The sequence below is a fragment of the Rhopalosiphum maidis genome, chromosome 4 (assembly GCF_003676215.2).
Source record: "Rhopalosiphum maidis isolate BTI-1 chromosome 4, ASM367621v3, whole genome shotgun sequence".
Classification (NCBI taxonomy): domain Eukaryota; kingdom Metazoa; phylum Arthropoda; class Insecta; order Hemiptera; family Aphididae; genus Rhopalosiphum; species Rhopalosiphum maidis.
In genome coordinates, this window is record NC_040880.1 from 38,140,903 (window position 1) to 38,155,347 (window position 14,445).

The window sequence follows — 14,445 nt, forward strand, 5'->3', positions numbered from 1 at the left end:
CCCTGTGTCCAATATTACTTCTAGTTCGTTAGAGGTTCAGTGTTCAGCGAACTGTATTCTGTTTATTTATTTTTGCTTTCTGTCCACGGCTCTTTAAAATCGCAAAGATGATTATGATTTGGAACAAAACACAATTTTTTTTTAATAACATTAATACTATCAAGATAATTATTTTAATGATGTTTTTTTTTTTAGGATGGGCGATAGGAAACGACGAACGCAACTGGAAATATCGATTATCTATTTACTATGTAAAACAATTTGATACAGGCTCATTCACTTGCACTACTTCACATGGAATAAACAACACTATAACACTACAAGTTTCAGGTAAGCTATAACACTAATACACAATAATGAAAAATGTATTAAAGTTATATATTATTTTAAGAAGTCGCTTTAAAGACTTATAATAAAATATTCAAATGGTGTTTTCAGTTTTCAATAAATTTTTAAATAATTATTTTATAGCATAGTTTTATTTTTATTTTTTAACAAAAATATTTTGGTTTTCTAAAAACCAATAATACGACTGAACATATACATAATTTTAGTTTAATTACCTCCAAGAGTATAGGTTTTGCTATTAATTCGAGCTCAAAACGTATTGTCAAAAATTTTAAACGACTATATAATACTATATCATTATTATAACATTAGAAACAATAATATTGTGTACAATTTTATATTCTAAATTATACAATTATACTTGCAATAAGTGAAATCAAAATAGTCATTGGATTGAAAATAAGAATAATATGTTTACGTTAATCAAACAAAATAAGAATTAATTAATATAAAACAACGTTAAAAATATGATCATAAGAAATAGTTAACAATAATAAAATCATGTAACATTAAATCTCAAAATAAAATAAATTAATAGTGTTTAAATTTATTTTTTGATTGAGTCTAAAATGTTTTAATAAATAATAATAAATTATAAATATTATATGCGTTTCATAGTATATATTTTATGTAATAAGTCTGCAAGCTTTTCATTTTTAATTTTCATTCAAAATCAGTATTATAATATAACGCATAATAAATATAGAAAAAAAAAATATTGTTTTATAAAGAAACTTATATAGTATTGAATAATTTTTATGGTCATATAATAATAATATTTATAATATTATAGTTTATTAATAAATGTATACATTTGAACAAATTCTAATGTCTACTCATCTAAGTTCTAGTTATTTTATTAATCAATAATACAGGGTAAAAGGTATAATACATACGAGTATGAGTACAATGCAAATTGTAGTAGTTCATTATTATAGAAATCAGATAAGTAACTGTATGTATAACTTAAACTTTTATACTTAAATATTTTTTGTTTAATTTTATTAAAAATATACAATGTATGCAATGTATTTACGATAAACATATGTGATCATAGTTAGGTATGAAATTAAGAGGATTACCCAGCTTTTGAAGAGATACATAATCTATGTACATACCTGTATACATTTTTTTAAATTTTATATTACTAAATATCTACACCAATTTATTTAAGCCTTCTCGGACTAGGATAATTTCAAAGTCATTACTCAGGTAGATATAACCCTGGTTATAGACGTTTGTCTGTAAAACTGGGGGATCTATACCATTTTTAAACTAAAAGTGATAGGTATAAGTATAAGAATGCTTTTTATTATTTATTTTAATTTACCACTTAAAATACCCACACAATTTCATATCAATTTAAATAGTTTTTTAGCCATTTAAGGTGTTTACTGGCAGTTAATGAGACATATGAGAAGTGTAACCATGAGAAGTAAAAATGATTTAACGATCGGTGAATTTGGCTAGATACTAAGATTTGAGAAATAATTGGTTGGTCTGCTTGGTTTTTAATGTATAGAGTGAGAGATGAAATCGCGCCTTAGGGGACACCAGCAAGAATAGCACGTACGTTTGAAAGTTCAAAGCCTATAGGCTTTGAGCGTTGCGTTGAGTTTTTTTATACTTTAGTATTTAATTGGGTTATAAGTGAATATTTTGCTGTGGTAACTTATTTTAAACATATTGTTAAAATATTTTTTTTTATACTGTTACAACTATCTTAAAGAAATATTGGAACGTAGAACACTCTTTAATATTGACACAATCTTTTAAAGAAATATTTTTAAAACGTTTTAATTATGTTTTTTATAGAAAATATTTATATTACATAATAAAAATACATTGTGCTAATATTTGAATCAACATGTTGTAAAAATAATTCTAAAAACATATTTTCGAAATGGGATGTGAATATTTTTGAACAATATTTTGCTCATACATGTGAAAAACATATTGCACCAATGTGTAATTTAGTAATATTGTAAGCAACATATGTATTAAATATTGAATATGTTTAAATTGCTATATGGGTATATTTCTCTTGTAATTTATTTTTAAATTCATTTTTTGTTGGTCGTTTTTGAATTTTATTATGAATGTTTTAGTATAATGAACAATTATCTAAATACCATCATAAACTTCACTATGTATTTTATTAATTTAAGTTACATTAAAGATTGACATTTTATATTTATTAATCGTAGTTTATGTATAATAATAGTATATTTTATAGTTAATAATGTAATACCTAACAATTTAATCGGCCAATTTAGAACATTAAGTAATTGCATAAAAAAGTTTTGCAACAAAACTATTACGTAATAAGTTTAAGCTTTTGTTATAATTTATAAACCTCACTGGTCTTTATAAATCTACTTTTCTTGTTTTATAAGATCAAAATATAAAACGCGTGGACGTTTTGTACTTAACATACTCACGGGATTAAAAGTAAGTGATAAATGAATTGTACAGCCTATAGGGATACACCGTAAACGAGACACGAATAATAATTTAAGAAGCTTTAAATGAAAAATATCAAATTTGCATTATAGTTTTAACCTAAGATATTTTAAGAATAACATTAGTGTCTTCTTATTTTAAAATGTTATTTACTACAATAATAATAATAGTATAACAAATTATGATCATTTATAATATCACAATATATTACACGTTATTTATTCTTTTAAATATATCATCTTCTTTGTTAATAAAATTAATATTTCAAAAATAACGATATTAAAAATTACTGTCTTGAAAGGTGATTGGGTTAAGCGTTAGTGGACAAATTCTTTTAATAACTAATAAAAAAGTAGTATTAAAGTAGTATAATGATTGTATCAAAATAGTAAATAAAATATTTTAAGTGTTAACGTTAAGGTACAAAGTAATTTTATCTAATAAACAATAATAATAATATATTTAGATAATTTATTCACAAACATTGTGTATAATAATATGTTAAGTCATTTCTGGTACCAACACTAAAAGTTGAACATATTTTTTGTTCTTCTTTGTTCATTAAGTACCATAAATGAAACCGTAGGTGGAAATTTATTACTACTTCGTTCCCTATGTTGACTAATGATATTACGGTTCGAACCGAATTTGTGTAATAATTTTGATTTATCGTAATTAATTAGATGTTAATAGTCTTATTCTATTCCATTTAAATTTTAATTTGTTCTAAACATGTTAATCCATGTCTTTGTTTGATTAATTCTCTAGCAACATAATTTATCATTATTAATTGCTTTATATTCATCGAATCAATAATATCTTTAGTTTACTATAACTATGTTTACAATTATTTAGGTATTCCGTGTGGCCAATTCATCAATAGCATCGGTGGAATATTATCCAGAAGGTGTGGTGTTACATTTCACTGTGTAGTGGTCACATTATTGTTTATTATTATTCATTAATCTTATCACGTATTCTTTTATATTATTTTTCTTCAATATCTTTACTCGTTTTTATTTATTTACAATGTTTATTTGGTTAGAAAATTCAGGCATTTGCTGCAGTTTTTTGCGTTGAAAGATTCTTTTTAGATTGTTTGATATATGGAAAAGTTAGTTAATATATTTTGGTATTCTGAACTGTATGTTGAGTTGTTAGTCCGCTTAAAATACCTATTTGTTGATTATGACCGAGTGGGTTAATGAAAATGTCCAATTCTGGCCCTTGCTATTGTGATTTATTATAGTCTTTTGAAATGTCGAGAAATGTTCAGTTTTTAATATACTATTATTAATTCTTTTGATTTTTGAGTTTTTTAGTGGATAGAAATTAATTGTAATAGTTTTAACATATCCTAATAAATTGCCGATCTTTGTGTAATGAAGTTTTAATGTGATTAATCAACGATTGTTCGGTAAATGATTGTTCTAGTCACAATAACAATGCTATTTCACCAACAATATTATTACCAATTATTACTACATGTGAAGTCACTCACGTAAATTCTATACATATCCTTTTTGGTCGAGTTCAATTCATTTTGGATATTTTAAGCAATTTCATTTGTTAAGAAAAGATTTGAAATTCTAAAAATGTGAATAAGTTGTGAATGGTTTTCGTAAATATATTACTTGAAGTATTCTTGTTAATTAATTTTACTGCTTCGTGAATGACATGTTATTCTGTTGAGAATAATATGCCGATTTCTGAAAAGATTTTATGCTATAAATTAGTTTAATCTTGGATAATTGCGGAGGCTACTCCTTGTGTCAATTTTTGTGTATCAGATACTTATCTCAGTTACTTACTGTATTAGTATTTTGATTTAATTTGCAAAATATTTCCACGATTATTTTATATCCGGAGGTAATAACTGTTGGGTTTGTTTTGTGTTTGTCGTACTTTAATTACTTACTCAAGGTATTAAGTTTTATTTCCAAACGCCAAGGTGGAAACATTAAGAAATTTACTTATTACTCTATAGAAAAACATTTTACGTTAGTCTAAAAAACTATATTTTGCCATGAACTTAATATAATTTTGTATGATGTATTTTCATACAGACTATGTATTGACAAAACTTTTTTCGTTGAAGTTTACAACTCATAGAACTCACAGCAATACAAAAATAGTTTTATTAACTCTTTAACTACTCAATAAAAAATCGAATAACATAATAATATGATTCTATTCGTATAAAAATGTACACATTTCAATTATATTTTTACTGGAAAAAATTTAAATTTATGTCTAAATTGTTGTACCGTAACCAATGAATACCACACTAAAATAATATGGGTACACACGTCAAATAATTTAGTTTTTGTTGTTGGCTTTATAGTTCGTGTTAATGACTACTGACTAGTAATCGTTTGGCGAATATAAATGGTTTATCACTGATAAATAATAAACTACCTATTATTTAGCCGTCCAATTATGTTGTTTTTTAATCAAGTTAACTCAGCATTATATTAACATCGTTTAAAATAGACAATATAAATTCTAATGCTATTTGTAGTCAGTTTATTGTTATCCGTTATGATAAAAATATATAGTTTATTATCATTGAGTAATGGAATATTTTACTGTGAATTTGAACGAATAAGTTTAATTTAATATTAAAAATACAAGGAAATATACATAATTTAATTGAGAAATAAACAAATGGTATATTGCGTGTAAAATAATAGAAAAAAAAAGTTAGAAAGAGTAATTTAAACAAACATACTAAATCAAGAATTAAAAAACTAGCAACAAGAAGCATATTTTATACCTGAGGGGTGTTCATAAATTAAAATAGTTATCACTTATCAGGCTAAATTATTTACAATATTATATTTACGCTCATATGTACAGTAAGGTATATTTATTTATTGTTATCTTTCTATAAATAAACTAAAAATTCAGAAATTGACGTTTTATAGGCATGTTATTATGATTATTTTTATTAAATTTAATGTATTTACTTATGTATTATTACTATTTTCTATAGATATCCACTGTAAGCCAGTGCCCAGCATGAATCTCAATCCTCATCTTAACTATAGAGCAAGTGGGCATAGGCTTGGTCAGACAACATACTTCAACTGTCCACCTGGATTTTTCCTTAAAGGTTCTGCAAATATCACCTGTCTTCCTTCAGGTAAGTTAATATTGTTATTACACCAATTAATTTGCGGGTATTGGTATAAACTGCAAAATCTTTTTACCAATGACTGAGAAGTAAATCATGTCGCCATTTGTCTTTTTAAAAAATATTTTAATACTAAGTTTAACATAACAAGAATAATGTATTTACGTATATATGTATAATGTATAATGTAAATGTAAAGTATTATTTTTGAAATATTTTAATTCTAAATATTTCTAGATTAAAATGATCAAAAAAAATATTATGGTAATTAATTTCGATAAAAATAAATGATTCGTTCAACAGAAAATAATTTTATTTTCAAGATAATAAGCGTCTAATTCAATCTTAATTATTATGTTGTATAAATAACTTACTTTCTTCATTTGTTTTGCACTAACTTCAATAATTTGAACATTTTTCATTTTAAAGTTTTTTTTAAAAATATCCTAATAACCTATAAAACTTTGAACTAACTTTTCTTAATTTATTTGTTTTGAAGTCATGATCTTTGTACTTACATTAAAACTGGAATTGAAACATAAAAAAGTAATAAATACAAATTATTTCAATCTTTAAATGAATCACGAGATTTGTTTTTATTTTATATATTATAAATTTCTCTTATACGTTATTTGGTATTTAGAAATAGTATGTAAATTGAATGTTTGTCCTATAATAATAAAAAATTTAAATACAAACTATGTTTGTAAATAAAATTAAAATACTATCTACTAATACTTTATGATAATATATTAAATATATACATATATAATATATTTATTAAATAAATATTAAAAACTTAATTTAACACCTTCCAAATTGTACGTTGTCTCAGCTCTATCAATGTTTAACATGGTAAAACTTTGTTTAACAGGACCAATTTTATGTTATCGCAAGTAAATTAATTCTAGTGAATTGTGGGTGTCCACAACATAAAATTAGTTTTACTGAACTCAAATTTGCTATAGTATACATTTGTAAGACATGTGGTTGTTGCATCATCTTAAATAATACAGTATATCACCAAATTACTATAGACTACAGTACCTATATTATAAGGAAGTTGATACCGAAAGTTCTTAAGGAGTTAAATATAGTGAACTGTATGAGTTTCTAAGAGAGTTTCTTGTGAATATAGAAAGTGCGTAGGTAGTAATTTATCATTAGCGTGTATGTGGTTTTAGTAAAAATATTTGGTATGGTACCCTTGCGTTCTGCACGAACAAATCACGTTCGTGAAGTTGGCCCACGTAAGTATTGCAATTTTTTTAAAATCTATGCCATTATTTTGCAAGTTATTTGCAAGTATTTGCAAGTCAGTTTTTAGAATTTGCAAATCAAAAATTTCACCGTAAAATCAAAAAATTGAAATTTGGTGTAACTAACGCCCTTTAAATAAAAAAAATGTAGTTGAGTAAAAAATTCAAATTAAGAAATAGGGCAAGTCGAATTAAAAAATAGAAAAAAATAGTAAAATCAACTATTAAAAAAAAATCAAAGTCGAATAAACAAAAAAGAAAATTGGAAAAAGACCAAGATGAATAAAAATTAAATTTTAGATTTTTTAATTTAACTTGCCATCATTTTCTTAATTTGATTTTTTTTTTATTCAACTTAGATTTATTTATCTATAAACCAATTTTCAATTAATTTTTAAAATTTTGGCATATTTTCCTAATGGATCGGGGCTGGCAAAAAAAAAAATTGTAAAATTCGCCAAAAAAAAAAATATTGATTTGCAAATTCGAAAAACCAATTTGCAAAATGTTGGCGTCATTTTGAAATTCGTAGCTCAAAATAAGAGTGCTGCGAGAAATTGGTTTCCAGAATTTGCAAAATGAGTACATAATTTTCAAAAAAATCGATCATGGTGATTGGTGGTAGGAGCTAACTTCACGCACGTGAAAATCATTGGCTTTTGATTAATAACCAATTATAAAAAAATATTCTTGATTGAAATTCCCAGCTTCAAAAAGTAATAGTGGCCGCCATAGTGACTTGCAAATATTGATATAATTATAATCGTTTGATACCAATTTCAAAGTTTTTGGACAACTTGGGTGGGCTAACTTCATAACTTTGAAAGCTCTTGCTGGCCGAGTAAATCACTTGCAAACTCTAAAAATAGACTTGCAAATTCTTGCTAATCGTTAGCTTTCATTTGATACCAATTTCAAAGTTTTTGGACAACTTGGTTGGGCTAACTTCACACATTCGAAAGTTTATAGCGGCTACCTGAATGACTTGAAAATTGCAAAAATGAGCCTAAGATTACTTGTTAATCATTAGCTTTCGTTTGATACCGATTTCGAAGTTCTGGGTCAAAGTGGGTGAGCTACGTGAAGTTGGCCCAACTTTCAATTTTTTGATTTCACGGTGAAAGCTTGGATTTGCAAATTCTAAAAACTGACTTGCAAATACTTGCAAATAACTTGCAAAATAATGGCATAGATTTTAAAAAAATTGCAAAACTTAGGTGGGCCAACTTCACGAACGTAACAAATCCGCGTTTCACTAATTTATAGTCGAGAACTAATATTTTTACTAAACAGCATGTCTTTACCCAAAAGGTAAAATTCACTAAGTACCAAATAATAGGACGAAATTCTAACGTATTTTTCATGGTAAAAAATATGTAAACATATTTAAACTCATTTTGAACATTACTTGAGATAAATCATCTAGAATTTTTATTTTTGTTTAAATTCTAAAAAATTGCTTTTAGAAGATTCTTCAATTTTTACATTTTAAAATTAATTTAGAGCAGAAGATAAAAATCGCAATTCATAAAAGTTGTATGATCGATCTTATGTTAACTCCATAACGAACTCAAGTACGTTTTCAGATTTCTTATCACGAAAAATTGTTGCTATGTTTTCTTCACAAATATACGTTCGGCATCAAATCCCCTTAAGGCTATTATAATCTTATACCATATATTTAATATATATAGCTTAAAATGAAAAGGGTCTTTCATAACCTTTGAATATCGTGAACTCTTAGTATGCTACATTGCTACTGGATTAATTAGTTTTGTTGTTGCTGAAGTTCTGAAAGTTCACTATGTTATCGAAACCTTATTCCCGTATTCAGATTTCAGGGTAGGTGTAAGTTGAAAAAATAATATTCATATAAGATCAAATATTATTAGGCTGGATAAGTTATTATTAACTATTTATTTTTGTTTCTTTAAATATTTACCATGGTTTTCATTTAGATGGGTTATATGTTATATTTGAAGCAAAAATATATTTACGTTTTACCGTCTGTTGACATTTTATGGTGTATCACTTACACACGCCAACAAAATACCAAAGATTACACGTTACTGTCAGAATATACGAGTACCTACACTGCTTATTTTTTTTCCAACCACAATAAAATAATCGTGGATAAAACGACCATAACGCACCCTAAAAATTACAGCGGAATTGTATTTTCACGATTATTAATTGAAAGTGATTAGCAGTTCTACAATTCCTACGGTAAAAAAAAAAAAAAAAATTATTCTTTCCTCCTAGCATAATGGTCAGTAATTAAACTAGGGGACATCCGCGGATTAACGTGGGTCCAAAAGTGTAGAAAAAAAATAATAATAAGAAAAAAATCGTTTCAAATTAAATTAGATTTTATCTTTCTTGCAGTACCGTATCGTCAATTACTGTACGCAGAAACGTTGCAGGACAACGTATCCCGCCGAATCTGATAGCCTGTGGAAACTTCCATTTCTCGGTATTATAGCACAGTAGTAATGGTTTAATTAAAACAATTAATTCGTTCTGGCTCTTGTCATTCTAATGGTATGATAGCAGGAAAAAAAAATACATTTTTCAAACCTTTATAGCCATTTATATATGCACTCACTTTTAAGTTTTACATTAACATTTTTAACGTAAATATAAAAACTCTTTAATGTTGCTAAAATATGATGATTATTATAGTTACTTATAATTTATTTTTAGAACATTATAGTTTTACAGCTACGCGTTATTACTTTTGTTTTACAACTTGGACAATTACATTCGTTCAATGTGATTCAATTTAATATTGTCGTACTACTCACTCCCTTATTTATGTGTATCTACGAAGCCTATCATCATATTCTATCGCACACACACCCCGATGATGATAATAAATAATAACGATAATAATAATATGAAAAGTATTAACTGTAAGTTACCTCACCGTCCAATGTCGCAGAACAAAAATCGCGCGTACAAAGACACTCGTTTTCGTTTTCTCGTTCACGTGGCTCGTTAATTATTCAGGGAATCGGTCGGGAAATGTTCAAAATGAACTCGGGTGGTGCATATATATATATATATATATATATATATATTCACAACGGTAGCCGTGAGCTCACTCGAAACTTTCAGAAACAATAAGTTTCGACGCACCAGACTCGCTTTCTTACACATACACACGCATAAATACAAGATCACGCGCATGCGTGTACAGGCTTTGCTTCGGAACTCCCTTTTATGATATACCTATGCATTAAATTCATAATTTATTATATTATTATTATTTTTATTATTTGTGAAACTCCGAGACTTATCGCTGAATGGTTTATCCGTGTGTTCCTAAAAAATAAAAGCGCGTTCCATTGATTTAAATATAGAGTTCTATGTCTTCAATGGCACTAATTGGTTTTATCTTAACAACTAGTGATTGAATATTAAAATAATTTTGTGCCCAATTTAAAAAAAAAAATGATTTTAACTAAGGTTTGTATTTTTTTTTTTAAGTTTAAAATGTCTTATAGTTTTCCATCTTTTATTATTTTAACTACTAATATCTGTATAATTACTATTTATGTTAGGATAGCCACGTCTATATAATTGACGAATTTCAAAATATAATATCAATATAACAAATTAATGCATTTCCTATTTTATAAATTAAACTTGTAAAAAGTACATAGATATATAATAATAATATATGTTTGGTACGATATCCAATAACCGCGTGAAGTTATTATAAACAAATTAATAACCATAAGGCATGAAACCACTTTTCGTGAACATTTTTTCCGATTTGCACCACTGTCTCCCCCGAACCTCACATCGTCTCCAGCGTTTATATTAGGTGTATATTATATATCTGTGCAGTAGCAGCCTCACCAACAACCGCCCTTTGGCCACCGAGCCCGTAAATAAAATTAATACGCTCTCCGCATTCTCACCGTGTTTAACGTTTTATTGATGATTCTCGCTGTACAGCCACAGCACGGGTCCCATTACTCACGTGTTGTAAACGTTAACTGTTTTTTTTTTTTGCTCTTTCTTTTCATCCTGCATATTGTCCCACGCGACATACACACAAAGAAAGCGAAATGCAGGACGATGCGGTGAGCTGTCCACAGCTTTTCAGATAAACCATAGTGGTCGTGATTATTTTCGGCATGGAATTTTACCTCGCCGCTAAATATATCTCTAGTGAATATTGACCTCTTGGTTACGTTTTTTTTTGGTTTCGCGTATTTAGCCCTGTAGTTCTTACTGAATTTTTGACCTCGATAAAAAAACTACAATTAAATAAAATAATAATGCCATGATTTGGACAAACGTTGCTAGAAAATATTTACCAGTAGAAACATTTTCCGAGTGAATATTTACGAATTTAAAGTTTTAAGCAAGTAATTATTCACTTGAGAATATTTACCACGACTCGCGAGGAAACAATTAAAAAGAAGGAAATATTCGCTGTTTAAATTTTACCGTGGTTTATGAAGGAGTAAATATTTACTATTGATATTTCGCTATAAAAAGCGCTGTGGGAATCAATAGAAAAAATATCTATGTTACGATAAAATTACGTAATAGAATTATATGGATATTTTTGCAGTAGTATTGTGATACCAGTTAGTGTGTTCCCTCACGATTGTGTTGTCCCATTTTCGATTTCTCAAACTAATTTTTTTTGTAGATATCTATTATAAATAAGTAAATAACATTAGTTCATGTAAGAGCATCTCATCAATTTTCACTTATTATTAATATTATTTTGAATACCTGGTATTATTATTATTATGATTGTCATCATCATCTGTAATACGGTAATCATATAATGTTTATATGATACCACCTTTATTTGTATTAAGTTAAGTTCGTATCATTAATGTGACTGTCATGCTGTGACATATTGTTTTGCCAAATTTCCAGGCTACAACACCTGTGCGTAGTTTTTGTACTTTTAGTATAATAATATAGCCTTATATTTATTACTATCCAAACTAAGCAAAATTTCAAGTTATTTTATATCTTTCGTTTTTTTTTTTTTTTTGTATCTTGGTGTTATTATTATCAATTTGGTAAACTTCTACACTTCAACATGATATTATTACACGCTTTTCAGTCTTATATTTGAAATTTTATATCAAATAGCCAAATACATTTAGTGATTTTTGTTTTAAATTTCTAAAATAATATCCTTCTTACCATAATTTTACACACGTGATTCTAAACGCAGTAAGAACAAAAAGTATTAAAATTATCATTTCTCGAATGGTTTTTAATTATTTTTGTATATTATGAAATATAATTTAATTTCAATTGAAGAATATGAAATATGATAATCTCAAAAAGTACATAGTAAAACTTCACATAGGACATAAATATATAATATGACATGTGTGATGAAGAAAAGAAACCAAAAATCTTATTAAAAAATTGAGATATTGTTTGTTTAGTTTTACATATTATTGATACTTATAAGATAGTTTTGTGTAGCTCAGAAACTTTTAGATTTTTTCTTTGATGACAAATTATTCAATCAAAATAATGACCTTTCATATTGTTATATTTATTTTCTTTGATTTTGTACACAAACCTATAAAATGGGTATTGTTTAAGAAAAAATACCATGTAATAAATTTAAAAAGAAATTGATACCAGTAACTCAGACAAACGGTCTTTGAAATTAAAAATAAAAAGGATCTCAAAAGTATAATAATAATATAGCCACTTTTTATTTAACAATAAATAGTTTAAAAAATAATATTGAGATAAAATCATGTAAGATACTAATGAATATTATACTTCTACTACAGTTTTCTTATATTATAGTGTTCAACATAAGATTTTATATTATAATAAACAAAAGCAATTTGTTCAATATTATTTCAAAAAAAAAGAAAAAACTTTTTAATGGTATGTATTTAGAGATAAGTGTGTGAAAAGTTCTAGTGAAAGAAAAGAAAGTGTAGGCCCTTCAGTTTGTTCAAACTAGCAAGTAAAAATTCAGAAGTAACAACGTGCTCGCTATTTTTCAGTAGACATAGGCATGTCAGAACTCGCAGTTGACTGAAAGTCGAAGGAGCGGAAGTTCACAAACATTAATATAATATTTTGGCTCGTGTCCTACAGTATTTATCCAACAAGTCCGATTATTATTGTATTATGTTGTTTCGACTTATCGTACCTACCTGTCCCGTTATGTACCTATTTCTTGATTAATTCCGTTATAACGCGCATTTATTGATGGCCATCGACCACGTTGAAACGGTTGATTTCAAGAGCGGAGTGTTATTTAAACGTCGCCGTCGGTCGGTCGGGTCTGTATACCTACTCTGTATAAATAACGTTTACAATTACGCGAGACGTTCGCATAATAATAATTATTATCGTAACAATTGAAAGCGACCGTTGTACGGTGGGCTGTTGTTGCAGGGGCGGGTAAACGAGATTGAATAACCGGAACGGCTGCCGCTGATGCTACTACAACTATACAACTGTGGCTGAACACACAGCCATGGGGTTGATGCGGTATTGAGATACGTAAGGGACCGGGTGAAATAGGTTAACTTTGGGGTGTGTGTGTGTGTGTGTGTGTGTGTATATAATAACGCTTTAAGATAGCCGTTAATATTTATTGGTTCGAAACAGAATCGATTCCCGGTTCGGCTCCCGTGGAACACCGCGCGTTTAAACACCAAACGGCGGAGTGGTCGCTTTTATGTGTGCGTGTGTACGAGTACATATAATAACACTGTACAACAACTGTAGCCATTGCAAAGTTTATTGTCTCGACGGTGACGGGGCCCCGTTCGTGAGTTGTATCGTGATCGCCGAGTTCCGAATTACGTAGTCCGTCGAAATGGTATATACGACACTGCGGCGGCGTAGGTACCTATCTATAAAATGGCTTAGCATTTCTTTTTTTCTCGTCGCACTCGGACATTTCAACAGGACGTTATGATCGATTCGCCCGACGACCACGCGGCTGTACGACACGATAAACCATAATTCACTTGATATGAATGTATAGGTACCGCAAGTTCATTATTGCAGAGCGGTATTCCCGATGTCGAGTACATTATTAATATGTGTTATATTGTAATATATACGACTCGGTGTATAATGTATATAGGTAAACGCCGCAATGTATACAGTGCCGCACATTAAATTTTCTTTTAGGGGGAGGATTAAATTGTAAATTAAAATAATAGTTTGACGCCGCTACTAAAATAGACACGCCCACAAGCACAGCACTAAGAC

General features: G+C 27.8%; 1 protein-coding gene across 1 annotated transcript in view; it reads left to right on the top strand.

Moving 5' to 3' along the window:
* The window catches only part of LOC113548518 (locomotion-related protein Hikaru genki), a 116,111-nt gene that overhangs the window by 67,804 nt on the left and 33,862 nt on the right, over positions 1 to 14,445 (top strand). The window contains exons 6-7 of the mRNA XM_026949448.1: positions 196 to 330; positions 5,807 to 5,956. Coding sequence (XP_026805249.1) covers positions 196 to 330; positions 5,807 to 5,956 — 285 coding nt within the window. The remainder of the gene's footprint in view (positions 1 to 195; positions 331 to 5,806; positions 5,957 to 14,445) is intronic.